This window comes from Cylas formicarius, unplaced genomic scaffold (genome assembly GCF_029955315.1).
Source record: "Cylas formicarius isolate icCylForm1 unplaced genomic scaffold, icCylForm1.1 PGA_scaffold_5__7_contigs__length_24384050, whole genome shotgun sequence".
Taxonomy (NCBI): Eukaryota; Metazoa; Arthropoda; class Insecta; order Coleoptera; family Brentidae; genus Cylas; species Cylas formicarius.
The window spans coordinates 17286393-17314201 of NW_026844341.1; the positions used below are offsets into that span (position 1 = coordinate 17286393).

The window sequence follows — 27809 nt, forward strand, 5'->3', positions numbered from 1 at the left end:
TTTTGCCAAATCTATACATGGTCAGTGGTTATTTTTCATATGCATAGTATGAACGATTCATCATTCGTATTAACAATAAATTCAAAAACACACAACACTGACATTCGCGGCGCATGTGCGTTTTGCCGATTACACGTATGAAATTAATAGAAAGTTAAAAGCTGTTTAAAGTTATTTGGCTATACTCTCAATTTACCTTTTTGGAGTTTTGATTCTTTTTTCGCAAATATGACAGAAACTAAAGAAATAAAAGCACACGCTGTAAAGTAATTATAAACAAAATGGTTATTTCGAATTCATTCTGATCAATAAATACCCTTCTCTCAACTATGCCGAGGGTACAGGGACTCCACAGGCACAGTATAGTTCTTTTAGTTTTTTCAATGGATAAACCACAAAGGCTGCACGTGTTTTATTAGTTGCATACTAACGAGTGAATAAAAACGAAACAAATCGAAAATGTTATTATTTATCTATAAATTATTTACACAAAATCGCTCGGAATCAGTTTTAAAAATATATACAATTCGTTTAAGTGAACGGGACGAAAAAAAACGCTCTCTCGTTACTCGATCGGTAACGATTCGTGTAGCCACTTCCTACCGCCTTCTTCACTGAAGTCGGCTGCGCCGTGGTCGATTCCTTCGAGCAGCCACTTCGTGGTGAGCAATCCCTCAACGCCTACCGGACCGCGCGCGTGTATTCTCGCTGTGCTGATGCCGACTTCGGCACCTAAAACCATTTCATATGAGTCGACTGCTTAGCGCACGCGCAACGACGTACCCAAACCAAACCTAAAACCGTCCGCAAAGCGAGAACTGGCGTTGTGGAATACGCACGCGCTGTCTATTTTCTTCATAAACCGGTCTGCGCGGTCGGCTAGAAACATTAAAAACAACTAGGGTTGTGTCAATCGTTCATTTTACGAGAACCGAATCATTCGGTGACCATTTCGAAAATGAACGAATCTTTTCAATCAATCGTTCATTTCAATAACCAAAACTATAAACCGTAACAGGCAATTGTCACTTAATCCTAACAATCCTAACGACAGATTCCGATTCAGTTGAATATGAATTTTTGTTGTGTCTAAATGTTCCGTTTTTTGTTTTAGTTAGTGTAATATTTAGCCCTGTTCTGCTTTTTATTACATCATGATTTTATCAAAATATGTGCTATAGAATAATTATAAAAATACTCCCATTCCTTTTCTGTGCATTTAAATCTTATAACATTCAAATGAATCGGTTAGGGTGGCAGTGAGAGCGAACAAGGTGATCGAATCGATACGAACGAGCGGGATTCGGTCGTTCGATACTATGAAGTGATTGAACTAATGCTGAGCTCGGTTATTCGGATATTAGTCACGTGGTGACGGATTAATCCGAGAACATCGTGGTTACCGAATGCATCAGAGAAACGTTTTAAATTTCTAACCTATAAAACTGAAGCATATAATATTAACAATACTAGTATTCTTATGATTTCTGTTTGGTGGGCTTCGTGGGCATAAAAATGAATGTTACCATAGCATATGTCCGCATTTTTGCGAAGGAGATTTTTTTTTTGATGACGGCCACAAAAAAGAACCTATCTTTGCCCCCAAAGTTAGTGCTCCGAGGTTTGCTGATAATCAGTTTAAGGAGAACTTTGGAATGAGTGCAATCACATGTGAAGACCTCCTACAAAAAATTCATTCAGTGGATCAAGAACAAAGATTTTATTACTTTCTTTTTTTACTAGAAATAAATCCTATTTTGTATAGTGCATCAAATAAATCTATCTGGAAGTACTTTTCACAAAACTTCTGGATTCCTCCTGCGTCGGTTTTTGTTGAGTCGAACTTGCCAACGTTTCGTCAATCATCCTGCTGGTTTCTTCAGAGCTTGACTGAAACTGACTCGTATTTTACTCTGTAGCTCTTTATATATTGTTTGAGGGGGGCGGAGTTAAATTAGGGGCATAAACTCGTCTCGGATGACTGATTCCCATATTGGTAGCTGTTAAGATTGTTTATAGGTTTCTATAGACTTTTGGATTTTTCGTTGGTAGAAGATTTGAGTACATGCAAGAATTCCAATTTTATCGAATAAAATTTTATGTCCGGTCTCGTGATTGTGTTCGGCAACGGCTGACGAGTTTATTTGTCGTAGCCCTAAAGCTCTTTCATGTTCTTTGAGCCTAGTTGATATTTTTCGTCTGGTCTCTCCAATGTATTCTTTGCCGCATATGCATGGAATGCTGTAAACTCCTGGCATCTTAAATCGAATATTCTCATTGACGGATCGAAGATGATGAGAGATTTTTGGACAAGTGGTAAATCTGGTTTTGACGTTATATTTCTTTAGAACTTTTGATATGTGGATAGTGATGTTTTGAAGGTAAGGAAGGACGACAGTGGCAAATGTAGGATTGTTTTCGCCCTCATTGATATAATGTAGAAATTATTAGAGAGAAGAGCAGAGGTAAGGTGTTTTAATTCTGGGTTCAGTGACTCGGGCTGAAATACTTTTACGGTTTTCTAAACAGTTGATAACCGATGATTTTTGATCCGGATGGTCATGTGACAATGCATTAAGGTATCGGGTCTGCATATAAACACGATGACCCAATGTTAGGTCTGATTTTATATTGATAAGAATATCTATGAATAGGAGATTGTTATAAATCGTATGTTAGGGTGTATAGAGTTTAAAATATCTAAAAAAATCCACTCGGGATAACTCTTCTTTCTCTCTCTTTCTCTTTTGTAAGAATCTTTTTCTTTTTTGTGATATCATTGAAGATACACTACATACATACATACGTTATGTTTTTTTTTAACAAGGATTGTTTTTATATATAATTTGTATACATATTTGTAGGTAAATAAATAATAATCAATCGCGATTGACGCAACCCTAGTCTACACGTAGAAAAACCCCAAATAATTTGAAATTCACCCCATGTTCCCCGACTTTTCGAACCCACCGTTTTCGGTGACTATGACCTCCGTGTGACCGCTGCCGTAGGTGTGTATGTGACTCACGGCGGCCTCCAAGTCCGCGACCACCTCCACGCAGCATTCGAGTGAGCCGTATTCGTGTTTCATGCTGGCGGCCAGCGGCGGACCGAACGTAAGCCGCTGGTTCAACGCCGGGCCAGAGTAAATCTTCACCCCTTCCCTTTTCAGCATGGTGCACACCTCCGCGAAAAAGTCGCCTTCGAGGAGCGCCTCGTGAATGAGCAGCGTCTCCATGGCGTTACAAGCTGCGGGATAATCGCACTTGGAGTCTCTGATTATTTTCAACGCTTTTCTAAGGTCGGCGTCCTTGTCTACGTAGACGTGGCAAATTCCCTCGGCGTGTCCCAGCACTGGTATGTGCTGCGACTGGCTCTGGATGCTGCGCACCAGGTCGCTCGACCCGCGCGGGATGATCAGATCGATGTGCTGCTCCATAGTCAGCAGGTCGCCGATCTCTTCCCTGGTGGACACCTGAACACATGAGCGTCTGGTGAAAATATAGGCGATGGGAGTCAGTTGGCAATGGTGAGCAGTAGAGTTAGAATTTTATGTAAAAAACATATTTCATATTATTAGGAATATCTATTTATTTATTTATTTATTGCAAAGTTTTTTACATGAAAAAAACCAAACAAAACGCAACTAGTATAATATCATTATATGTATCTCGCAATGAGTGACACCTAAATGCAAGAAGCATTTCTATGTGCCCTATGTTATATTGATGAAATTTTAACAAAAAGGTATAATAAATTGGTTAAGGCTTTCGCGGCCCGTTGATAAGCTATTATCTTGATTCGGGTTTAAAGGCCATTGTCGATTGGAATTACTTCCTAACGTTTCGCTAGCACGAGTGGCGAGCGGCCTATTGATAAGCAATCGACGACGGCCTTTAAACCCGAATCAAGATAATAGCTTAAAAGGTATAATATTCTATTTTATAGAATTTCATTACATAGTATGTACAATAGTGCGTAAAAATATGTACAGTATGTTCATTCAAATAGAGATTGCCATTTTTCGCTGTTATGCCATTAAAAGGATTTACAAGCTTGAATATATTTTCTAGAATTATTAATATTTTTTATTTCTTCTGTTAAAATATTATTTACTTATTTTAAATTTATGTTATTGTAGTTGGTTGGTACTTGAATATTTCTGTTTATTCTTATACGTGTCAGCCTTCGTCTTATGAAGATATTCACAGACAGTTATTATGTATATTCTTCTAGGCATAATCTTCAACTTAATGCTAAAAAATGCAGCGTAATGTTCTTTTCCCCTAAACCTGAACAAGTATCCCAAATGTATTTATTAATTAACGGTGAACATTTGAAAATTGTGAATTGTAATAAAAACCTTGGGATTATATTTGATTGTAGACTTAGATTCGTGGAATATGTATCTTTGTTGGTGAAAAAGTCTTATTTGGTTTTGTGACATTTATACAGGCATAGAACTGTCCCTAAACTTTTAGCTCAATCCTTTCGATTATGAACTATTACCCATGTATATATATATATATATATATATATATATATATATATATATATATATATATATATATATATATATAAAATCAAGACTTTTTTCTTGGGTAGTCCGCACGAAATTTCTGTATTTCTGTTTTACAATTTTATTTCTACAATTTTAAATCGTATCGTCATGTGTTGTATCTAAATGTTTTTATTTCTACATCGATTTTAAAATTAGGGTAAGTTTTATTGTTCTCGCTCTCGTTGCCTTTTATAAAACCCTGTCAATTTTTTAGATATTTTTGAATAAGACCGAATACCCGGTCGAAACGTTAAATAAATTTATTAGGAATTAGATAGATTTGTTTTACGTAACGGACCATAATATATACCCAAGAAAAAAGTCGTGATTTTAACATATACAGAACGGTCCAAGAACACAAAAACGACCTGAAAGAATTTGAAACATATATTACAGGAGTGCCCTGATGAGTTTAGTGATATTTTCTCTACATTTTGTCAATATGTTTGTACTGTTTGTATATCCGTTTGTAACTGTTCTATACTGTACTGTTAAATGTGTTTTATCGTATTGTTTATATACATAATTCCATGTATCTTTATACTACTCTATAATGTACTCGTTTCCTGACGAAGCATCCACTGTATACATATTGGGCTTTGTGAATAAAACTATCTCTCTCTCTCTCTCTCTCTCTCTCTCTCTCTATATATATATATATATATATATATATATATATATATATATATATATATATATATATATATATATATATATATATGTATATAATAAATTCAAAACACTGTTGCACATTTATTTTCAGCTTGCGTAAATTTGATAGGATTTCTCACAAAATCCAGGAACTTAACTGGCTAAAAATTGCTAATACTTTTTGGCGTCTATGGTTTCCCAAATTATTGGCACATCCAATCCGTCCTACTTACGAGCTCAATAACAGTTTCGTAATGTTCAATCAGTGGCTTTAAGGCACTGCAGACTCTCACTGTCACTTTTTTCCGCAGATCATTGTCTTATAACGCTGTTGTAATTTTTAATAGTACTCCCGATTCAGTAAAATCAGACAAAAAATATTTCGGGTTGAAACTGCTAACTTCTCAATGTTATCCTTTTTATTTTGACTTTTATTGACTTTCTATTGTTCCATATTACTATTACTTTTATCTATAATAAGTTCCTATTTAGTTTTCGATTTAAACATTTAAGATGTTAAGTGGAGTAGCTTTTGCTAGACTTCGCCTCTTCCCTACTGTATATTTATATATAACAATATACAACAATAAAGGCAATTTATTGTCATTATTATTAATATTATTATTATTATTATTATTATTATTATTATTATAATGTAACGATTTTAACACTTACAACACATCACAAACACCCTAGTTGAAAAGGAAAATAAAAAGTAGGCCAAAGCTGTGAAAAAGCAGGGAAAAGGAAAAGGAACAGGAAAGAAATGCAAGCCACAGAAGGTCAGTCGTGAGAAAACACTGCAGGACTCTAATGACAACACATCGACATCAGATGCGAATACGGATCAGTTATGCCAGGATGACGAAAATGACGACGCGGAAGATGCTTTGTCTTGTATATGGGGAATTTGAACGAAACAATGAAACATGGTATAGTCTGTTCATGGATATAAGAAAGCGACTGACTGATACGAATTAAGGAAAGACCCGGGCAAGCTGTAATAATGAAATATGGCCGAATAGGTCCGTACTTTGCTTAGAATTTAATTATTTGGAGTTTTGTTAGGAAATATACTAAACAATATTTATTTATTTATGTATGTATTTATGTTTAAATCTAAAATAAAATTACAAATTATTTTTATTACCTACTTAAATTACTTAAATTCATTCACATAATATATCAGTATCACTATCGCTATCATTGCCTCTTCTAATTATTATTTGTTCTATATTATTTGCAATATGGATATACGATTGTTCTACTTTTTCTATATGTTTAACAGAATTTGCCCAACTTTGTGGAGGGATGTTACAAACTTCGGTTTCTATAAGGGCGAGGACATTGGAGTTAACACGGGGAAAAACATTGTTACGACAAACATGGTCAATCGGATTAAATATAAAGTGGTAAGGTGGAAGCCTTAAAACTGTATGCCCTAGTTTTTTTGCATAATTATCACACACGTATTCTTTTTGTAGGTTCAAGCTTTGTAGAACCTCAATTGATTGCTTTTTGGTATAATCTTGGTGAAAATAAATGTCGTTATTATACATATAGTTTTGGATTGTTGCTTTTGTGTCACATGAGGAAGGGGTTTTGGTCAACTGCCTACTGTGATAACTTGCATTGTCCATTACAATGACGCTATTAGGAGGAATGTTCGGAACTAGTTTGTTTTTAAACCAACTTTCGGTGGCGGTGGTGTCTTCAGAGAAGAATTTTTAATATTTTTCGTAGACAGAGAAAGTCCATTTGGAATCCAACCATCTTGAGAGTCAGCATGCAAAATAGTTATTCTTTTACCTCTTTTTGATGGCGCGTTTGTTTTACACTTATCAGTTGAGTCAACCCAACCCTTTTCCGGGGTATTATAAGTGTCGAACCAGGTTTCATCCAAGTAAATAATTGGCCTTTGTTGCTCTCTGTAAATGCTAATTTTTTCAAGATATTCCAGTCGCCATTTCCGAATTCTAAAAGATTCCATTAAAACTTGCCTTTTGTCAATTTAAAACCCAGCTGTTGAATACACTTCCATAAGGTAGTTCTGCCACATTTAACACCGGTTTCATCTTTTTCAAGCCACCTAACTAAGATATCTAATGTAGGCACGCTTTGTTCCTCGTATAACTGGTAAATTATACGCCGTATTATATCTTGATCACTTTCATCTACGCTCGAGAAAATGTCAGCATCGCTTCTTTTTATCCTCGCTGAAATGGGGTTATTCATAATTTTCTATACAGTTGATGTTGGAATTTTCGTCAATGTGGCCGTTTCTTCTAAAGATGCTTGCTTGCTGGCACCACGTTCAATGAGAGTCAAATAAATGTTGTTTATAACTTCCTTAGCCTCGATAGAATAGTGTTTTCTAAATTTGGGCGGGAGCATCTCCTGAGATACACTAGACTCGCACATATTTTGTATAATTCGCACACGATCCAACAAACTAAACAATTCAAACTTAAACTAAGTGGTATACCAAACCAAAGAATATTAAACACAGGTAGGTATAAAATTATTTTCTATTACGGACCACAATTTCACCTGAATTTAAATTCCGAAACTTTACACAACAACAACAATTGCCCACATGCAGATCACCATTACCAAGCGGTGTTGACAATCGTGATCAAACGTATTATTTTTCATTTCTTTTATTGTACCCTAATCAAGAAACCAAAGTTGATCTCAATCCATAGTCAAGTAAGCAAAAAGAACAGAGGAATAAATAATTGACGCATATATTTCCTTTTTTTTTTCTCTCTCGTTTAAGTGATCCCCATTACCCACATTTACCCTACCAAAGATATCGCGTTGGTCGCGCCGACCGTGTTCAGGGACTCTTTGACCAACTCCATGAGCGCTTTGTTGCTGTTGCTCGCTTCTTTGCCGCCCTTCAACAGCAGTCCGTTGGCGGATGCGATCGCCAGGGCCGCCACCTGGGGCAAGCTATCCGGTCGGGATTCGAAAATCACCAGCAGTACCCCGATCGGCACGGTGATCTGCTTCAGCTCGAGGCCTTCTGCCAGTCTAGTTCTCCTCAGCACTCTGCCGACGTTATTGTAGCTCGAGTCGGCAATCTGCTTCAAACCGATCGACAGGTTCTTGAGCTTCGCCGGCGTGAGCGATAGTCTGGACAAGAGCGGTTTCGCGAGTCCCGACTCCTGCGCCAGCTCCAGGTCCTTCTGGTTGGCATCCAGAATGTGCGACTGTTTGGAAACCAGCAGATCCGCTAAGGTGTACACGCAGGACGCCCGTTCCTGCGGCGTCAACACCTGCAGTTGGCGACCTCCGTTGCGGGCTGAAAGTCAACGTTCATGTACATCGGAATTTTTCCTCCGTTGCTTCACTTTACCGTTTTCGGCAATGATTTCGGTGGGCACGCTGCCCGTTATGGCGCAGTCGGTGAAGAAGGTGCCGAGTTTCCTGCCGGACAGGATGTTCTTTATCGCTTCCTTGGCCATGCCGTTGCAGATGACCACCGACACGCCCCTGTCCAAGGCCCACATGGCAGCGTTGACCTTCGAGTCCATTCCTCCGGTGCCGACCTTGCTCTTCTGTCCGAATTCGATGTTTTGGCGGTGTTCGGGGGAGATGGTGTGCAGGAACCTCGCGCCCGGTTCCCACGGCGGCTTGTTGTAGATGCCGTCCACGTCGGACATCAGGATCAGCAGGTCTGACTGTATCTCCGCGGCCAGCATGGCCGCCAACGAGTCGTTGTCTTTGAGGCTGATGCCCCTTTTGCCCGGCTTACCGCCGATGGGTTCGTCGATCTGCGGCGGTGGCGACACCGCGTCGTTGGTGTTGATAATCGGTACTATGTTGAGGCTGATCAATTCGGAGAGCGTGCTCATCAGGTTCCTGCGCGTCTCTTCATTGTAAAAGTCCGCCTTGGTGACGAGGATTTGGGCCACCTTGACGCCGTACTGGGCGAACATGGCGTCGTACATCGACATCAGCCCGGACTGGCCTACGGCGGCGGCGGCGCGCGGTTCCACCAGCAGTGGCGCCTCCTGGGGGACGCGGTTGTAGAGAACGGGGACCTGGGGGAGACGCGCTTACCTCGCGGGTGTGCCCCGTGGGCGACAGAGTCTCCCGCATGGACAGCGACATCAGCAATTCTTTGGTCAGTTTTTGTTTGCCGAACGCCACTGCCCCGCTCGTCACCATGATGCATTCTCGGCCCTCGTTTTGGCACTCCGCCACCTGAAAAATATGGCGGGACTTTGGACAGCGGAAAAATTAACCGGAGTTTTCGTCGTGGAAAACGAATTTGATTTTTTAAAAAACTTTATTCAAGCGAGATGACAAAAAAGCTAGCGACGTGGTTCGCACCGTGGTTTTATACAGACAAATTGCTGACGCTTTGAGAAACAAGTAATATAATATGTATGGGAACCTTTACTCAGCAGTTTACAGTATTAAAGCGTTTATAACTCCTCCGCCCTTAGATAAAAGCACGGGTACAACAAGTGCTTTTAAATAACAATATTTTCTTTTTGTTTATTAATTTTAGATTTAAATGGAAAATATTTATATAATAAATAAATCAAGATTAATATAAGTATTACGTATAACAAAATTGTCCAAACACTAGTTCTCGTAGAATATATACGTGATGACATCTTTCCAAGGTTTTCTTTTGCTTCATCCATTTGGATTTGCAGCTCCTTTATTTCCTTTAGGTTAATCGTGTCCAATGTGAGTTCTGGTGGATCGAAGATTATTTTCTGTTTATGTAGTAGTGAGAGATTCACTTCCGGTAGACGAGTGTCATCAAATCTCAATCGATTAGGGGTATAGGTTCTTAGTTCAGTTTTTCCAATTTGTACTTTGCAAATTGGGGAGGATTCGATAAGGTGGGATCCAAATAATGGAACAGTATTAATGTCGTCATTACATTGTACTGTTGCTATTATCTTCTTAGGTGTCACAATAATCCATTTTCCATTTTGGATTTTAAAAATTTTTATTTCTTGAAGTTGGATTTTAATTGGTTTACAGTTTGTTATATTAGTCTTGTGAGTTATTATTTCCACTGAACAAGGCGGGTGTTCCTTCATATAGGTAATATGTATATTTTTACACATGAACTCATTTTTTAATAGTTTTACGCATTCAGAGTCCATAAATGAGTACATATTTCCACTCAATGCAAGATATGGTTTGACCGGTATATTAACGTAATATTGCAGTTCTTGTTCACTATTAACTGGTAGCGGATACAACTGGTAATATTGATAAATTTCTGATTCTAGTAGCGGTAGTTCCAAAATAAATGTTATTATTAGTCCTCTAGAGTAGCTTTTTATTTCTATAATTTTTTCAAAATTTAATATATTTTCGATAGATAACTCGAACGGCAGTTGATTTTCTTTTAATTCTTTTTTTATGTTTTTAATTTCTTCGAATAGATCAGACGGATCAATTATCGAATTATGTAAAGTGTTTAATTTGGCAAAACTAATTGCGGTTTCAATTTTCTCAAAAATATTATATATTAAATTATACATAAAGGTAATTTGATTCATTACTACATGTATTTGGAAATACTCATAGTCATTCGTTTGTTCAATGGTTATCTTTTTAATTACTTGATCAATTTGTAATATTTTAGATTTAAGGATAAGTTGGTTATGAGAAATATTTGATATCGAATTTTTAAATGAGTTGATTGTTTTTTCTAACAGTTTTATTTGATTAATTGAATTGATTCTTAAATTATTTTGGTTTTCTTGCAGTTGTTTGATTTCTACATCGTATTTTTCCGCATCAGATTGGTCTAAGTTTCCAGTAATACATTTAATAATAGAACCGATTGGGTTTAATAAGCCTCTTTTACTTCTTATAGATAATGGATTGAGTTGACTAATTTGATTTTCAATGCGTTTTTCTAATGTTACAAGAGGGATGACTGAATTAGAATATTCGTGAAAATAATTAGTATTATTTTTAATCTGACTAATTAATATTTTTACTTGATTATAGATTACATAGAATTCAGCAACAGCTGGGTTTAAATCAAAAATTTGTATAAAGGAAAAATGGTTGGAGGTTATTTTTGCGGTACCTAGTTTATAAGGAAGGATTCCTGGATAGTTGTTCAGGTTGTGGATTTTTACTTCGTTTGCTCCGATGTTTGTGAGCCATCTGGAACAATGTTCATTATTTTAGTCTCGTTAACGTGAGTTATTTCTTTTTTATTTGTTTTTGGGTTTTCTATTTCAATTTTATTGTTATCTAAAATTTTTGTTAATATGAATGGTCCAAAAAATTTTTTGTTTAATTTACTTTTTCGACTTTCGGTGCGCTTATACACTGTTGCGCCAATTTTTAGTTCTACTGGAGTTTTGTTTTTGTTAATTTTATCGATCGTTTTTTGTTTTTTTAAAAGGGAATCATTATGTACCTTTTCGTAAAGAAGCTTAGTATTTGTTTGATGGTTATTTACGTATTCACAATATATTTGAGAAGGAATTAGGTTCATAGGGTCACGTGTATCAGTGTGTCCTAGTGTTAATTCAAAAGGCGTAAAATTAGTATTTGAGTGTATAGTACTGTTATATGCAATGATCGCATAGGGCATAAGTGAAATAATATCGGAATTTTTATCTATTTCTTTCAATAGGCGTAAGTGTTCGATGAGGGTTGAGTGAAAACGTTCGATAGGTGAATTGGATTCGTGGTGACTCGGCGTTGTGAAATGGATTTTAATTTTATGTATTTTTAATAAAGAGTCTAGGACGTCATTTTTAAATTCTGTTCCGTTGTCAGAAACAATTTGTTTTGGTATTCCATAGAATGAAAAGAAATGTACTAATTGTTGACATGCTGAAATCGCAGTTCCAAAATAGGGCAATGCCTGTCCAAACTTAGAGAATTTGTCGATTATAGTTAAGAATTTTTGTCCGCCGGCAATAAAGGTATCGACGTGTATGATTTCAAATGGTTTAGAAGGTGTTTCAGTTAACATTAAAGGTTGATCTGGTGGTTTTCGTTGATATTTTGCTCGCTGGCAAATTTCACATTCGTTAATATATTTTGTAACATCTGACTTTAAGGATTTCCAGTAATAATTATTTTTTAAGAATTTACAAGTTTCTTCTATGCCTCTGTGATTGGTTTTACCTTCATGTTTATATTTAATTAATATATTTCGTTCTTCCGGTTCAACATTATTTATTAATTTTGTGCATTCGATTAGTTTATAATTTTGAAAATGTTGGGCGATTACTTTTTGTACAATTGGTCTTAGTTGTTGAGATAAAAGGTGAATATACGTCTTTTTGTTATTTAAATGTTCTTTGAAGAATTTTGTTAAACTAATTTCTTCTTCTGGAATTGTGGCATGTAATATATTATGACCGTCGAAGTTTTTAAAGTTACATTTAACATAAGTAGAATACGGAGATTTCTGAAGTATTATCTGATTTGGTTTGTTGTTAATAATTTCATTTAATATAGGTATTCCTTGTAAAGATTCGTCAGTATTTGTACTATGAATTGTATTTTCAAAAGCCGGTCTTAAAAGTTTGTTTTCGAGAATGATTATTTTTGGGCTCTTAGGACGTTTATTTTCTATTTCTTCGAGTGTTTTCGAAATTTCATTTGAGTCTAATTTATTCGGATCAAAATCGTTGTCTAGAAATTTGTTAATATCAAGATCAATATCTCCAGGATTATTGTAAATAGAGTCGGTTTCTAAAGCATTTAATTTTATTCGTGACAAGGCGTCCGCATTTGTGTTTTGTTTACCATTTTTATAAAGAATTTCATAATCAAATTCTTCTAGTTTAAGTCTCCATCTCATAAGTTTTGAATTTGGTTCTTTTAGGTTAAATAACCAGACTAATGGTCTGTGGTCTGTAAAAATTTGGAATTTTCTACCGAAAAGATACGGTCTAAAATATTTACAGGCCCATACTATGGCAAGTAATTCTTTTTCCGTTGTAGAGTAGTTTTGCTCGGTGTCATTAAGTGTGCGAGACGCGTATGCGACTGCGTTATCGTTTGGTGGTGTGCCTTGTGATAATACGGCACCTAACGCGTAATTTGATGCGTCTGTAGTTAACACGAATTGTTTTGAAAAATCTGGATATTTTAATATTGGGGCATTTATTAGTAATTGTTTTAAATGGTTGAAAGCTGTAATAAATTCGGGGCTGTGTTCTACTTTAGATTTTTTCTTTAGACATAAGGTCATTGGTTTTGTGATTTTAGCAAAATCTTTAATGAATCTTCTGTAGTATCCTGCCAATCCTAGAAATGACTTAATTTCTTTTTGTGTTTGGGGGAGAGGAAAATTTTTTACTACTTTTATCTTGTCAGGATTTGGACTAACGCCTTCTTTAGTGATTTTATGACCTAAATACGCTACTTCTTTATGTAGAAATTCTGATTTATCTAATTGAATTTTAAAGTTTGCCTCCCTTAGTCTCTGAAAAATTTTTCTTAATCGATCAATGTGTTCCTGTAGGGATGTGGAAAAAATTATAATATCATCTAAATATACTAAACAGATTTCGTTTTGGAAGCCTCTTAGCACATTATTCATAACACGTTGGAACGTCGAGGGTGAGTTTTTCAATCCGAAAGGCATGCGTTTAAATTCGAAAAGTCCAGTACCAGTAGAAAAGGCTGTCTTTGGGATGTCATCGGGATGCATTTCTATCTGATGAAAACCGTTAGCTAGATCCAGAGTTGAAAAATACTGAGCTTTACCGAGTTTATCAAGAATATCTGAGATATTAGGCAAGGGAAATTTATCATCAATTGTTTTTTCATTAAGTTTCCGGTAATCTATGACAACGCGCCATTTACGTTTATTTGATGCATCTAATTTTTTTGGTACGATCCATATAGGACTACTCCAAGGGGAATGTGAGGGTTGGATTATATTATTTTTTAGCATTTCGTCTATTTGTCTATTTACTTCGGCTTTATGTATTTCAGGATAACGGTAATTTTTTGTGTAAACGGGGGTTTCGTCAGTTAGATTAATTTTGTGTTTAATTTGATTCGTGAAAGATAATGGCACTTTATCACAATAAAATATGTCTCGATATTCGTAACATAACTTCCTAATTACTTTATATTCTTCTTTATTACAGTGATTCAGTCTTAAATTTTTTAGATTTTCTTTTTGCAGATTGTCGAAATTACTTATTGAATGTTCGATTAAATTTTCATTGTTATCTTCTATTTTTGTTATAAAATTAGTTTCACATTCATTTATTAATTCTATTTCTAGAGGTTTAATAAATTGTATACTAACAGGATTTTCAGATGTGTTAGTAATGGTTGTTAACGCGAATGAATCGACAATTTTTACTAAAGCTTCGGGCATTTCAGCATTTACAAATTTTTCATATTTTAAGATTCCTATACCATTTTGTTCTGTCACGGGTATTTTAACTTTATGTGTTGTTCTTGGTTGAATAATAATTTCATCGAATGTAAATTTGGATTCGTCAAAATTTTTATTTATTTTTGGATCCGCTGGGGTGTTTTTAATATTATGTTGGTAATACAGTGGAATTATTACATTCGGTGTTTCCAGTGTAGACTCGCTAATATTTATTTTTGATTTTATTTGTTTCAAAAGATCTACTCCTATAAGTCCATCAAATTTTGGGGAAAAGTTAAAAAGATAGAATTTATGTTGTTGATCAGGACAATTAAAAGAAGGAAATAATGGTATTGTCATTACTTCATTATGAACGGATGTTGCATGAGCTGACATTACTGAAAAATTTTCAATATTTATAAAGTCTGGGTAATATTTGTAAGCTAACTGTGGATTTATAAAACTTTTCGCGCTACCTGTATCTAATAGAAATTGAGCATCAAGTTCAGGAAAATAAACTATTGGTAAATCAGAATGATTATAATTATTAACATATATTGAAGTGTAGTTTTGGGGAAAATTTTGCGTTAAGTTTGGTTGCTTGTATTCGGAGTTTCCTGAAAATTTCCGTCCTGTTCATTATAACAGTAGTTATTTTCGTCTAATTGATATATTTGATCGGAAAATTCTTGTGTATCATAATTTGTGTCGTAGGTGTATTGTTCTTCAAGGATGGGATATTCGTGATAATAAAAATCATAAGGATTTTCACTTTCAAAATTTGATATTTCGTTGTTTGAATTAGCTTGGGGGGTTGTGGATTGATTGTCAATCTCTTTTGCTAGATAGTAATTTTTATTTGGTTGAATTTGATTTATACGGGTATTGCCTGATGAAGTATCCATAGGTTCCGGTTTGTCAAATTTTGGGGTTGGATTTTGGTTATATTGATTAAACATCGGTCTTGTAATTGAATGCATAGGTCTTTGCATAAATGGGTAAGGTCTTGGATTAAATTGATGTCTTTGGATCATCGGGTTAATTCTTTGAATATTCGGGAAGTTTTGTCTTTGATTATTTTGGAAATTTGGTCTTGGAATATTCTGAAAATAAGGTCTTGTTTGGAAATTATTTTGAAATCTCGGGAGGTTAAAATTATTAAAACTTGGTCGAATTGTTGGCGGTTGAAATGGGCTAGTAAAATTTTGTGAAGCTAATGGGTAATTAATTGGGTATTGACCTAATAGAGTTTTTGGCTTATTTTGCATTGCAACAGGTGTAGTTTTGGTTGAAATATCAACACGATTTTTATAAGCGATAAAATTTTCTTCTTCTAACGAGAACGACATGGCTTCTTCGAGAGATTTTGGATTTCTTAAACGTACAACTAACTGCATATGGTAATTAAGACCGTTTATAAATGTTTTTAAAATTAGATCTTCAAATTGGATAATTTTTAGAGTTTTTATATTGATATCTTCGCATGTAGAGTTAATTTTTGAAAATAAAATACTGCGGGCATCTTGCAAGCGTAAACCAAAATTATGCGCACTTTCGCTACTATTGGGTTTCATTGAAATTATATCCTGTAAAAGACAATCAACTGATCTTTGATCGGAGAACGTTGCCAGAAGGGCTGTTTTAATTTTTAACCAACTATCGAGTTCAGAACGAGAAGCTATTAAATCAGCTGCTCTACCAATTAATTTACTAATTATTGTATCGATTAAACAAACATTTATTGAAGCATTTGGGTTATTTACATTTTGATGATTAGTTAGAAAATTTTCGCAGATTCTAATAAAACGATTTATTTGTTTAGGATTGCCGTCGAAATGAGGGATGTTATCCGCTTGGTACCTAACTAATTGAAGATTCACCGTATCCGGCATTGTGTTTAAATTAATGTCAGAATCGGAATCGGAATCAGATGATGTATTAAAATTATCGACAGAAGCTACTCTAGGTTTTAACTCTAATGTTTCAAAACGAGAAATTAATCTTTCCAGTTTGAATCAGAAAAATATTTACAAAAGAAAAACTTACATTAACAGTGAGAGAACGACGATTTTCATTCCTGGTTGTTTCGTTTCTTAATCTAGTTTTCCAATAGGATGAGCGATGCTTGTCTCTTCCCTGGGCTACGTATGAAATTCGGACGATTTTTGTTCCTTATTTCGCACCAATAGGGTTGTGGACGATGCTTGTTCCTTCCCCTGGCCAATTGAGCACTTTGCACCCACTTGAACAGTTTTTTGTGTTGTTCGGATTTCGCGAATAAACTCTTGAGAGAGACCAAACAGTGTCGATTTTGGAATGCTTGTTTCACGGAAATCCTACCGTGACTGCGCCAGTTTTCGTCGTGGAAAACGAATTTGATTTTTTAAAAAACTTTATTCAAGCGAGATGACAAAAAAGCTAGCGACGTGGTTCGCACCGTGGTTTTATACAGACAAATTGCTGACGCTTTGAGAAACAAGTAATATAATATGTATGGGAACCTTTACTCAGCAGTTTACAGTATTAAAGCGTTTATAACTCCGGCGATGATAAGAGACCGCCGTAAACAAATATTTTGCCACGGTTGCGTCATTTTTTCTCTCCTCGATCGGCTACCAAAGTGCAAGGTCCTCCGCGCTAGCGATAAGAGTGTTTTGCAAACGAAACGTGCGGAAAAATACGGGGGCACGGGTTCTCGTTTTACTTTTCGTTTTTTACAAGCGGGCTCTGAAATAAAAACCGGTCTGAATGCTCCTTATTTATTTGGCAAAAAACAATTTATTGAAATTAACTTATTAAAGAGCTGCGGTAAATCACGGTGGAGATGGAGTGATGTTATGGGGCTGTATATCATCTGCAGGAGTATGAACCAATATGTGTATTTATTTTTTGGGTAACAATTATCCGTTCTATCTTGACAATGATCTAAAGCACACGTCATTTCGGGTCCGCAGTTGGTTGCTCTAAAACTGCCCAATTGTTATTAAGACACCAGCCCAGTCACCAGATTTAAATGTAATTGAGACATTAAAGAAAAAGTAAATAGTGCCTCAATATGTAACCAGAATGAATTAAAAGTAAAAATTACTAAAGTATAGAAACTAGAAAGTCGTTTTTCTCTATTGATTTGTTTATATTTTGTTTTGTTTGTTATAATTTAATTAAATCTTTATTTTTAACTAAGCAAGGCATATACAAGACAAAAAGTAATTCACACTTTTTTAGAAGGATCTTTGCTAACGTAATTTTAATAGATAATAAGACATTCAGACCAGTTAGTTTTTGTTATAGTGACTGCATCATTTAAGCTGTGAGTCACTGTATCTTGCAATTATCGCCACTAGTGTGCCGATGATACGCTAAAAATAAATTTTAAATTTATTTTTAAAATTGGTTAAGGTTTTCGCGGCCCGTTGATAAGCTATTATCTTGATTCGGGTTTAAAGGCCGTCGTCGGTTGGAATTACTTCCGAACGTTTCGCTAGCACGAGTGGCGAGCTTCTTCAGAGGTCCTTCCATCTCCGATGTTGGACGTAGACCAGTCTACCAGTCAATGGATGAAGTTAATGGATGTAAGTTTAGGCTACTTATATCAATAGGGACATATTAAATTTGTTTTTTGGATTCTACGTGACTGTTAGTTAATAGAATCTGTGTTCTTCTTCTATTACCTAAAGTAAATCCTTTAATTTTGTTTAGAGATATCTCAAGAATCGAGCAAAACGGTATCGCAGTTTTTTGTTATATAAATGCTCATTGTCCTATAAACCTTCCCAAAAAATAAAACTCCGACCATCTCTGCCTCCTTATTTTATAAAAATGTGTTCAACAAAAATATAGTTAGGCTTCCTCAAGCGAAATTTAAAAATACAATAGATATAAAAAAGTTAGATAATGCAAAAATAAACTTTAATTATTAAATTTACATTAAAAATAAATATTAAAGCTGTTGCGGGAGGGAGCAAGGGAGGGGGTAACCTATGGGTGCCACGCAATCTACTGGTCTTCAGTGGGATGTTTTATTTTTAGGGACGAAACGTCTCACAATCTCTAAAAGATTACTGTTTAAAGCAGGAATTACAATGCCCACAATACAATAAAATCAACTCTCTTTTCGGTATCGTGTGACACCTGTCGAAAGCACCAAAAAGAAAATGTCGGTAAACTCGTTGGTCGTTACCTTTTGGAATTCAGAAAAAAGTTGAGTGCAGTTTCCACAACCAAAACCAAATATTTATAGAAATATGAATCTTGGTTAAATATAGACATCAATATTTCTACTATTAAAAAAAACACACTATAAGTAGACCAAAAACGGATTTCTATCAACTAATGTAGAAGAAGTAAATCTTTGGGCCTCTGGTAATTAGACAGCAGCCAAGTTGATTTCGAGTTCTATTACTTCCTCAGTTAATAAAAAATTGTCAAATGCAAAAGAGAACAATTGCAATTTGTATCCAAAGTGAGAGAAGCCGAGCAACAATGTTATCCTGAAAATATTTTTGTTGATGAATATTCAGCTTGCGTTACATTGCAGAATCTTTTGGACCACACTACTGCTAGATGGCTGTCAACTTTGGATCTCGAATATAAACAATCATTTCAAGACGATCATTCTGACGGTTATTTACTTTTGACATTTTTTATGAAACAAGCTAACGACAAGTATCTTATTTGGCAAAATCCTCGGCCATCGTCCACCATATATTGCAGACCCTTAAAAATCAGTTTCTAAAAGAAACCGACTAAATATTATTAAGAGATTAGGAAAAAAGAAAAATGGCTAGCTTTTTAGCCGGGACAAGTTCAGAAGTTTGCCATTTGTGTAATCCTTCTCCCACAATTATGAACCAAATAGAAAATATTTTGATGAGGCCCATAAATGAGGAATATCTGGTATATGGCATTTCCTCACTTCATGCGTGGATTAGGTGCTTAGAATATTTCCTAAAAATTAGTTATCGGTTACAATTGGGGAAAATGACAAGCACGTGGTGCGGCTAAGTTAGTTGTTAAAGAAGAAAAAACAAGAATTCAGAATGAATTTCGATGTCGTTGGGGATCATTTTAGACCAGGCAAGGCAAGGCTCAGGTACCAAAGATGTTCATGTTTAGTTTTTATATTATTTTAAAGGTTTTAGCTAGTGGACTTAGTATTAGACACGGTGATTTTAAAATCTATTTGACAGTTTCCCTATATCCTTGGTACAGAATGCGAGTAACTATCCATAAAACATTGATACACGGAACAGAGAGTCCCAAAAGGACAGCAACAAAGAAGACGCAGGGAACATAATTCGAGAAAATGCAGCAGGCTAAAAATAAATTTGGATGTATTTCATAATTTGTGTTTGGTTTGGTTTTTGGTTTAAATAGAAACAGATTTAGTCCCGAATCTTTAAATTTGGTAGAACCTTTCAAAGAAAAAATTAAATCCTTTTGAATTTTTTTAGTATGCCAATATGCACCTCGTACTTTGGCTTGTATTTTCACCATTTCTTCTAGAGGGGCATCTTCCCCATGATACATAAAAAAATTCCCTAGCAGCTTAACTGGTTGGTTGATGGTGGTCCCAGATCAACTTCTTCATCTGCTTCTTCTACTTGGTGCTCTTCCTCACCCTTTCTTGCTTGTTGTAATTTGGCTTTCTCAGTCAAGTCTGTTGTCTATCACCATAAAATCTTGCAACTCCTCACTTATAAACGTAATTGTTGTTTGAAACTGCTTTATCCACTTGCTTAATAGCTGATCATCTTACAAATCCTGTTCACATTCTGTCTCGGTAATAAGTCCTGCATGACGGACGATAGGTGTTTTGAATTGTTTCTGTCACGTCTTTCCAAGCTTTACTATTAAAGTCGACTGCATCTAGCATATTAATGGAAAATTTGTCTTCGGACTCGATCATTTCAATTAATATGTTTTTCCTGTATCGAAATGACAATTCAATATTCCGTAGATTTGTTATCTAAGAGAAGTAATATTTTCGTTCTTTTAATTCTGCATCCCATTTCGGTATCTCCTCTTCAACAATTTGCGATGTCATCCATGCACATTTGTTTGCCTTATAAGTGACCGGCAAATGCTTGATGTTCTTAAAACATCGTGGGTTAGTTGATTTTCCAATCACGACTAGCTTTCTTTCCGACTCATATTGCCAGCTACTAACACTGTTATACGTTCTTTAGAAACTTTTTCACCCAGACACTTTTCGCTTCAAAATTTAAGAGTTTTATCTTTCGTCATTTTGTAAAAAATACCAGTAATTGATATCATGTCTCTGTTAGAAGTTCCCCAACCCTCCTTCCGAAGCCTTGAAATCGATAATGCCAAGCTGTTCAGCAAAGTTTTCTGCTTTTAGTTTTTCGGTAATTCCAGAGAGTGGTACATTTGAAAGACGTTGCTGTTGGAACCACTGCAACATTGCCCGATCCAAATCTTCAAATTTTGGCTTTTTTATTTTTTTACTTTTACGCCGCTTCAGCCTGCACTTCCAAATTTTGAATACAGTCGACGGTGTAATCCGTATCGACGTCCCACATCAATTTTCTTTTCTCCCCGTTCTATCTCCCGAATCAAAGCAACTTTATCATCTAGAGATAAAATTTTTCGCTTACTCGCAATGCTCGCCGTATTCACTAAGTGTGTCTTTTTCTCTTTCGGTATAGATTCGTTATACAGAGTGGATTAATACATAGCTTTGTATGGAGACCTAATAGTACAACAAATTTTGTTCGTAATACTCAGTTTTACGTTATACAGAATTTCGCTGTAGGGAGTTTTCACTGTAATTATATTGTGTACACACCCTGTATAAGGCGTCTTTTACTTATCGCCGAATTTCATAGTAACGACAAACTTTGATAAATATAAAGAATTGTAGAAGTAACAACTCCAATTATAATATTCCATGTATCTCGCGCACCCTGTATGATAGACGAAACTTGAAACTCTCTCTCCTCACAATTTGCGAAACTGTTTGGACGAAATTTTTACAAAATTATAATTTTTCATTAATGACTAATAATTTACAAACCCATAATCGACACACCCGGTACATAATTAAAAAAATCCGGAAATGGAGCTCATAGCCCTCGATCTTCCGCGTTCCCTGGTCCAAGAATTTTTCTAAAAATATATATATTTTTTTATTTGCGATTAATAATCGACTCTGGACAAGGACAATTTTCAAAGTCTTTTAGATTTTTGCCTATAATTTAAAAACCCTTTATATAATCGACAAAATGCTTGAAATAAATGTTATAGCACTGGATCCTCCGCGTCTGCCAGTTAAAGAATTCTGCCGATCGGTTGAATGGTTATGGAGAAAAACCTGTTTTTCTAGAAGCAAAAATAACCAAAAAGAAAATTTCTTAAAATAATATTTTGCGGTGCTTAATTTAAGGGTTTAAATGCGGGTCTGAACTTCTACTTCTCTGGCAAATCTGAAGTCGGTAGCTGCAAATTTAGTGCACCTAGCATGTTTTTAAATATTGCACGGAATATCGCGAACACCCTATACGATAGGTGAAAACCTTAAATGCAAAAGTTTTAGCTGTGTCTGCGAGCTTTATTGCCATGTAAAAGAAACTAATATCTGGAACACCGTCCTTATGTTATCGCCAATTTTCAATAATAGGATGAAATTACCTCTGCAGTTTTGGTTAGAACGTAATAAATTGTTACTTTGTACTAATTTTTGTATGTACATATTTGAAGAATTGTTCGGCAAAAAAGAATTAAAACATACTTATATCATGCTTGTTAGTGTGGGTAGATAATTTAGGGTCTGCTGTATAAAGGGTTGCGGTTTTGAAGGAATAGGCAAAGTTAATCACGCGGTCGGTTGTAAGAGCACTATATTTCTGGCGCGACTATACCTGTTCGACGATGGAGGCGAGACGTCCGAGGGCCAAACCGTGTTCGTCCTCTCTGGTGATGACGGCGCTGCCGAGTTTGACGACTACCCTCCGTGCGTACTTTAGCTCACTGCGATCGGCAAAGGTGTTTTCCCTGCGTTCGACGATGCCGGCCCGTGATGCAGAATTTGCCTTTAAATCGCAAAAAAAAATGAAAGCAAAAATCCGTCGTCCTTTTTTTTCGGGGTTAAGGTCGGTAATATGGAATCGCCGATTTCATGACTGATCGCACGCGATGTAATTGAACCTCATTCGACTTTGATAAAGACTCAATTGTTTCGATCTTGTTGCGGATTCAACGTTCGACAATTGCATCAATTTTAACGACTGTAAATTTCTTTTGCATGGTTGGAAACGTAACTCTTTTACGAAATAAAATTTCGACTTATTGCAACAAACGATTTGGAACTTCTTTTTACCTTTATGTATCAGAGCAACAGAGAACAGACCAATATAAAATAAGACGAATTGTTTGACAAATGTGGTGGGAACTATTAATTTTGGTTCGTTATATAGTAAAATAAATAAGAACCAAAAGTTCAGATTTTCACGAAATTATACATTTTCGCATGACAATTGTTTGGACAACACCGTGTCTTTATCAAATGTAATATTTACAAACTACCTGCTACTATATATACCGAAAAATGACAATAAAACCTCAATAAATGTTTGTAATTGATCGTTAAGCAATACATTTGAATGTCTCATTTGTGTGGCTTCCAATAAATTTAATTTTCTACTTTTTGTGGCAATACCAAAATTTTCGTCAAAAATGTGTTTAAGAGTGTAGCATAATTAGAATCTAGACTATTGTTTTCTAAAGCCTTTTTATGTTCGCTAATGCGTGTCTTGAAGGATCTACCTGTTTCTCCAATATAAATTTTCCGCAGAATCCGCGGTACCTGTAGACACCTGATTTTTGAGATTTTGGACATTTCGTTTTATTGTTTTATTTTTTTTAATTTTTCCTATTGTGTTGTTAGTTCTGAAAGATATTTTTAAACCACATTTTGACAAATGTTTTGCAACTTTTTCACTGGGTTCTCCTATTTATGTCATTGTTTTAAATTGTTCGTGTTCTGTATTAGGTTTCGGACTGTTGTCTGGATTTGTTTTTTATTTATAATTTTATCGATAAGGAACGGATGGTATCCGTTGTTCAGTGCTGCAATTTGTTTAATGATATTAAGTTCTTGGTTGTAATTTTCTGTAGAGAGTGGCGTATTAAAAAGTCTGTGTAAAAAAAAAGTAAAACGCAGCCATTTTGTGTGTATTTGAGCTGTTATGTATGACTGTGTCCGTGGGTGAAGGTTTATGGTAAATGGAAAAATATATAATTTGTTTTGCGTTTTCGTAATAGTTAAGAGTTATCCTGTTCAACCTCGATAGTGAATTTTATATGATTATGTAATGAGTTAATGTAATTTAAAAAAGAATTCAATTGTCTGTCTGTTCCAACAAAGCAAGCAAATATATCATCCACGTATCTATATCACCATAGAAAACTTTTACTTAAAGGATGTTCTAGTATGATATTTGAACATGATATTAAGAATACAATAATAATTTCGTGAAAATTTGAACTTTTAGTTCTTATTTATTTTGTTAAATCAATTTTTATTAAGTCAAAGCCGCCTCAGTTCAATTTTTAAAATGAGTGTACCAGAAGTTGCGAATTTGCTGTTAGTTTGAACTAGATATAGTTTTCATACGTACTTAATATTGAATGATTAAATAAAAGTAAAAATTGTTATCCATCCCTTCTCCTACATTATCTGAGTTGATTGTGCTTATATTTTAAATTTGTTAAACTTTAATATTAACTTTAACACAAGCGAAATTTATTAGAAATTCTATTCAAATTTTGATTGTCAGTTTTGAGTCAAGCTCTGAAGAAGCCAACAGGATGATTGGCGAAACGTCAGCAAGTTCGATTCAGTAAAAACCGACGCAGGACGAATCCACAAGTTTTGTAAAAAAGTAAAATTTATTAGGATTCTTTTTATCATAGCCCTTTATTAATTGCTTAACTTAATTAGTACTTACGTAATCAATATTATTTACACTTGTTATTACCTAAATAATGTCTTTTTAGTGTTTAAAAGTTATTTTTTATCTGTACTAATACCGAAAAGTCATTTACGCTATTAAAGAATACACTATTAAGGTAAAAAGTTCCAATGGTCCAAAACGCTTGGTTTTCGAGATACAGGGCAAATTTGTTTCATTTATTTAAAAACGTATGCATCGATTACTTCAAATTCTCAGGTACCAATTTTCCATGAGAATTTTTTGAAAGTACGAAAAAATAAAGATGGTATTACTATATCTCAAAAATGAAGAAATCTACGTCACGCGTTTATAATAACTTTTCACCACGCAGATGTCTTAATTACTGAAATATTAAGTAACTTTCTATACATACAAAGTGATTATTACAGAATGAACTTTCTAAACTGTAGATACTACTATACTAAAAAATTGAGGGAATTTTTCTGAATTCTTCTATAAGTTCTTAAAAAAATAGAAAGGTACGGGGAACAATATGAAACCATTTTTAACAATCACAATTTTGGTAATACTAATAAAAAAAACTTCAAATCAAATGTTTCAATTGACCACCATTTACTCAATACATTTTATAACACACGCAAATTTATGATATTGATTTTTCTTCTAAGTGAGCTTGTGCATTGGTCAAAGTTACATTTAATTTTATTGTTGTTTTGCTAAAACATTTTTACAAGAGTATAAATAAACGAGGTGTTTCAAAAATATTATTTTGGGATGAATGTCTTAAAATTAATATTGAAAAGCAAAATCATTCCGTATTTCGAAACGTTCTAATCGATAACTATTTAGTATAAACAATTTGTAGTTTGATTTTTCCATGCGTAATAACATAAGATACGCGAGGAAACAATAATGTTTTATTTTCTCAAAATTGGCCAGCGGAATCTATTTTAATTCACTAGATAGATTTATGTGGTGCTCTTTGAACCCGTAAAGTAAAAGTTGAAGCATTTAACATAACAGAAATAAAAGTTCCATCTAAATAATATATAATTATAAGACACCTTTAAGGGTTTTACTTTTTGTGGCTTTCTTTTTTTTTTGAACTTTTTGCAAGTGAGATTAAAACCAACAAAGCAAGTCTGTTTAAACATTAGATTTTCTATGAAAAATTGACATTAATTCAGATTTTCATAATGCTTTAACCATACAAACAAATATAGGACCAATGTAAAAATAAGCTTTAAATTCATGCCAAACATCCTAAAACTGTAAATTTTGATTGTCATACTATAAACACTTTCTTAATGTGAACTTTGAACACTCTGTGTCTCCGAAACTGGCGACATTTGTATAAGGCATGTTGAGTTTAAACATATTTTCGTGTCTATAGTAGCTCCATTCCCATTCTTTATGAATCACCCTGTATAAGGAAAAGCTAACTTGGCCTTGAAATGTAGACGCTGCTTGAGATCAGCTGGCAACGGCTTCATAAAACTTAAAAAACAAACAGGACAACGTATTTTTTTAACCTTTTCACTTTCGTTATCACCTCTCACGCACAGATAATAATATTTGGGTTGCTGCGATGACGTCACGTGTTGCTCGAAGGACTTCTTATTGTGTCGAGCGACCCGCGCGTACGCGTACCCCTGCAGTACGTCAGTCCACAGTACGCATGGATTCCCAAACATACCTGCGTGAGCTTCGGTGACCGGAAGACGACGCCGCCGCTCACGTACCGTGCATTTTCGACGACCAGCGACCTGAAGCAGACCGCTTGACCCCAAACTCGCGCCCGACCGTTAATCAACAAACACCGAGTCAACATTATGATCGCCGGTCTTTGCAACGCAAACTGAGACGACGAATCTCTCAACCTCTCGAATCATTATCTCGAAACTATTCGATTAAAGAAATTCCACAATTCGTGATAATAGTTTCGATTTGGCGTATACCGGGGCGGCCGCTATGCAAATACGAGGAACAACCAAAAAGTATGGCCGTTCGGGGTGGTCCGATGACGTTTTAACAGGACGGACGAGCACTGAGCGCTTTCTGTCGATTCGTTACGTTTTAATAGTGAAAGAAGCTTCTCAGAATAAAACACGAGAACGATTATCGATCATATTGAATTAATTTTACGATGCGATTTGTTCTAACAAGTTGCAACAATTTTTTGAGAATATTTCCTAACTTTAATTATTTTATTAATAAAAATGCTGAGGTAACTTCCACCCGCTACTAATTTTTGATTCGTATATACCGGTTTGTGACGTCACGCAACAATTAGGTACAATTAATCGTAAAGAAGAACATCGCCACTTTATCTTTGATTATACACAATAGACTTTGTTGTGCCCAATACTTATACATACTTTCATTAAATTAAATTTGAAGGACATACAAAAGATAAAAAGTTATATACACCTTGGTTAATATATAGACAACACTTAAAACAGCAAAATCACTGCAATTTATTTGGCATTAAACTTAATTGGATATTGTTTCTTGCTGTAACAATCTTTTTATTTTAATTTCGCAATAACTCGGACTCTGGGGAGTGAATATTTGAACAGATTTTGAAGAAAGACTTCACACCAGTACTATATAAGTAATAATAAGGCAGCAGAAGCGACATTTCTCTCTAAAAATTTGGTTTGCGAGTTTGGAGCAATGTTTATCAATATTTACAATATTTAAAAATCATTTTACTAAAAAGTAACATGGCTTTGTGCACATTCAAGTATGGCTATGCTCAATGATACATTTACTGAAGTTATTATTGGACAATTGGACATGATAATAACAGATATTTGATAAGGTTGACCTTAGATTTGTGATGAATAAACCATTGTGCCTGTAAACTTATGTTTCCTTTACCGTTATCCAGTAAGAGTTGAAAGTTATTTATGACTCTCAGGAAAATAAAGTGGAACCTCTTTTGTTTTCCATTTTTGTAAATGATTTACCAGATTCCATTACGTTCTCTAACAGCTTGCTGTTTGCAGATGACTTTAAGCTGTTTAAGATAATTAACAGTGTTGAAGAGATTTACTGAAAGACCTAAATAGTGTTATAGTGTGGTAAAGTGAAACAAAATGTTCCTAAATGTAAGCAAATGTCATATCATAACTTTCACTGGAAGAATAAATGAAATCAATTTTAATTATAACATAAATAACGTAGTTCTCGAAGTTTTAATGTACGTATTTATCTAGCAACGCTTATTTTTAACATCCGCCATTAAAGTCCTAAATAGAGTTTTAAATTAGAAATTTTAGATTGTTATAATGACTTAGGAGAGACC

General features: G+C 34.9%; 1 protein-coding gene across 1 annotated transcript; it reads right to left on the bottom strand.

Moving 5' to 3' along the window:
- Positions 1-425: 425 nt before the first annotated feature.
- On the bottom strand, positions 426-26343 carry LOC132702179 (delta-1-pyrroline-5-carboxylate synthase). The gene is made up of 8 exons (XM_060670663.1): positions 26196-26343; positions 22445-22615; positions 9281-9424; positions 8574-9231; positions 8020-8519; positions 2971-3475; positions 784-879; positions 426-732 (listed from the first exon to the last, which is right to left on the bottom strand). Exons 1-8 carry the CDS (start codon positions 26328-26330, stop codon positions 566-568), a joined length of 2376 nt encoding a protein of 791 aa, XP_060526646.1. The 5' UTR covers positions 26331-26343; the 3' UTR covers positions 426-565.
- Positions 26344-27809: the final 1466 nt, after the last annotated feature.

Excerpts from the sequence above, each read along its gene's own strand:
- LOC132702179 (XM_060670663.1), bottom strand. The coding sequence starts at position 26,330 with ATGTTGACTCGGTGTTTGTTGATTAACGGTCGGGCGCGAGTTTGGGGT. Across the intron at positions 9,425-22,444 it reads TCGCCTCCATCGTCGAACAG|GTGGCGGAGTGCCAAAACGA; the intron begins GTATAGTCGCGC and ends CATATTTTTCAG. Across the intron at positions 880-2,970 it reads GGTCATAGTCACCGAAAACG|CCGACCGCGCAGACCGGTTT; the intron begins GTGGGTTCGAAA and ends TAATGTTTCTAG.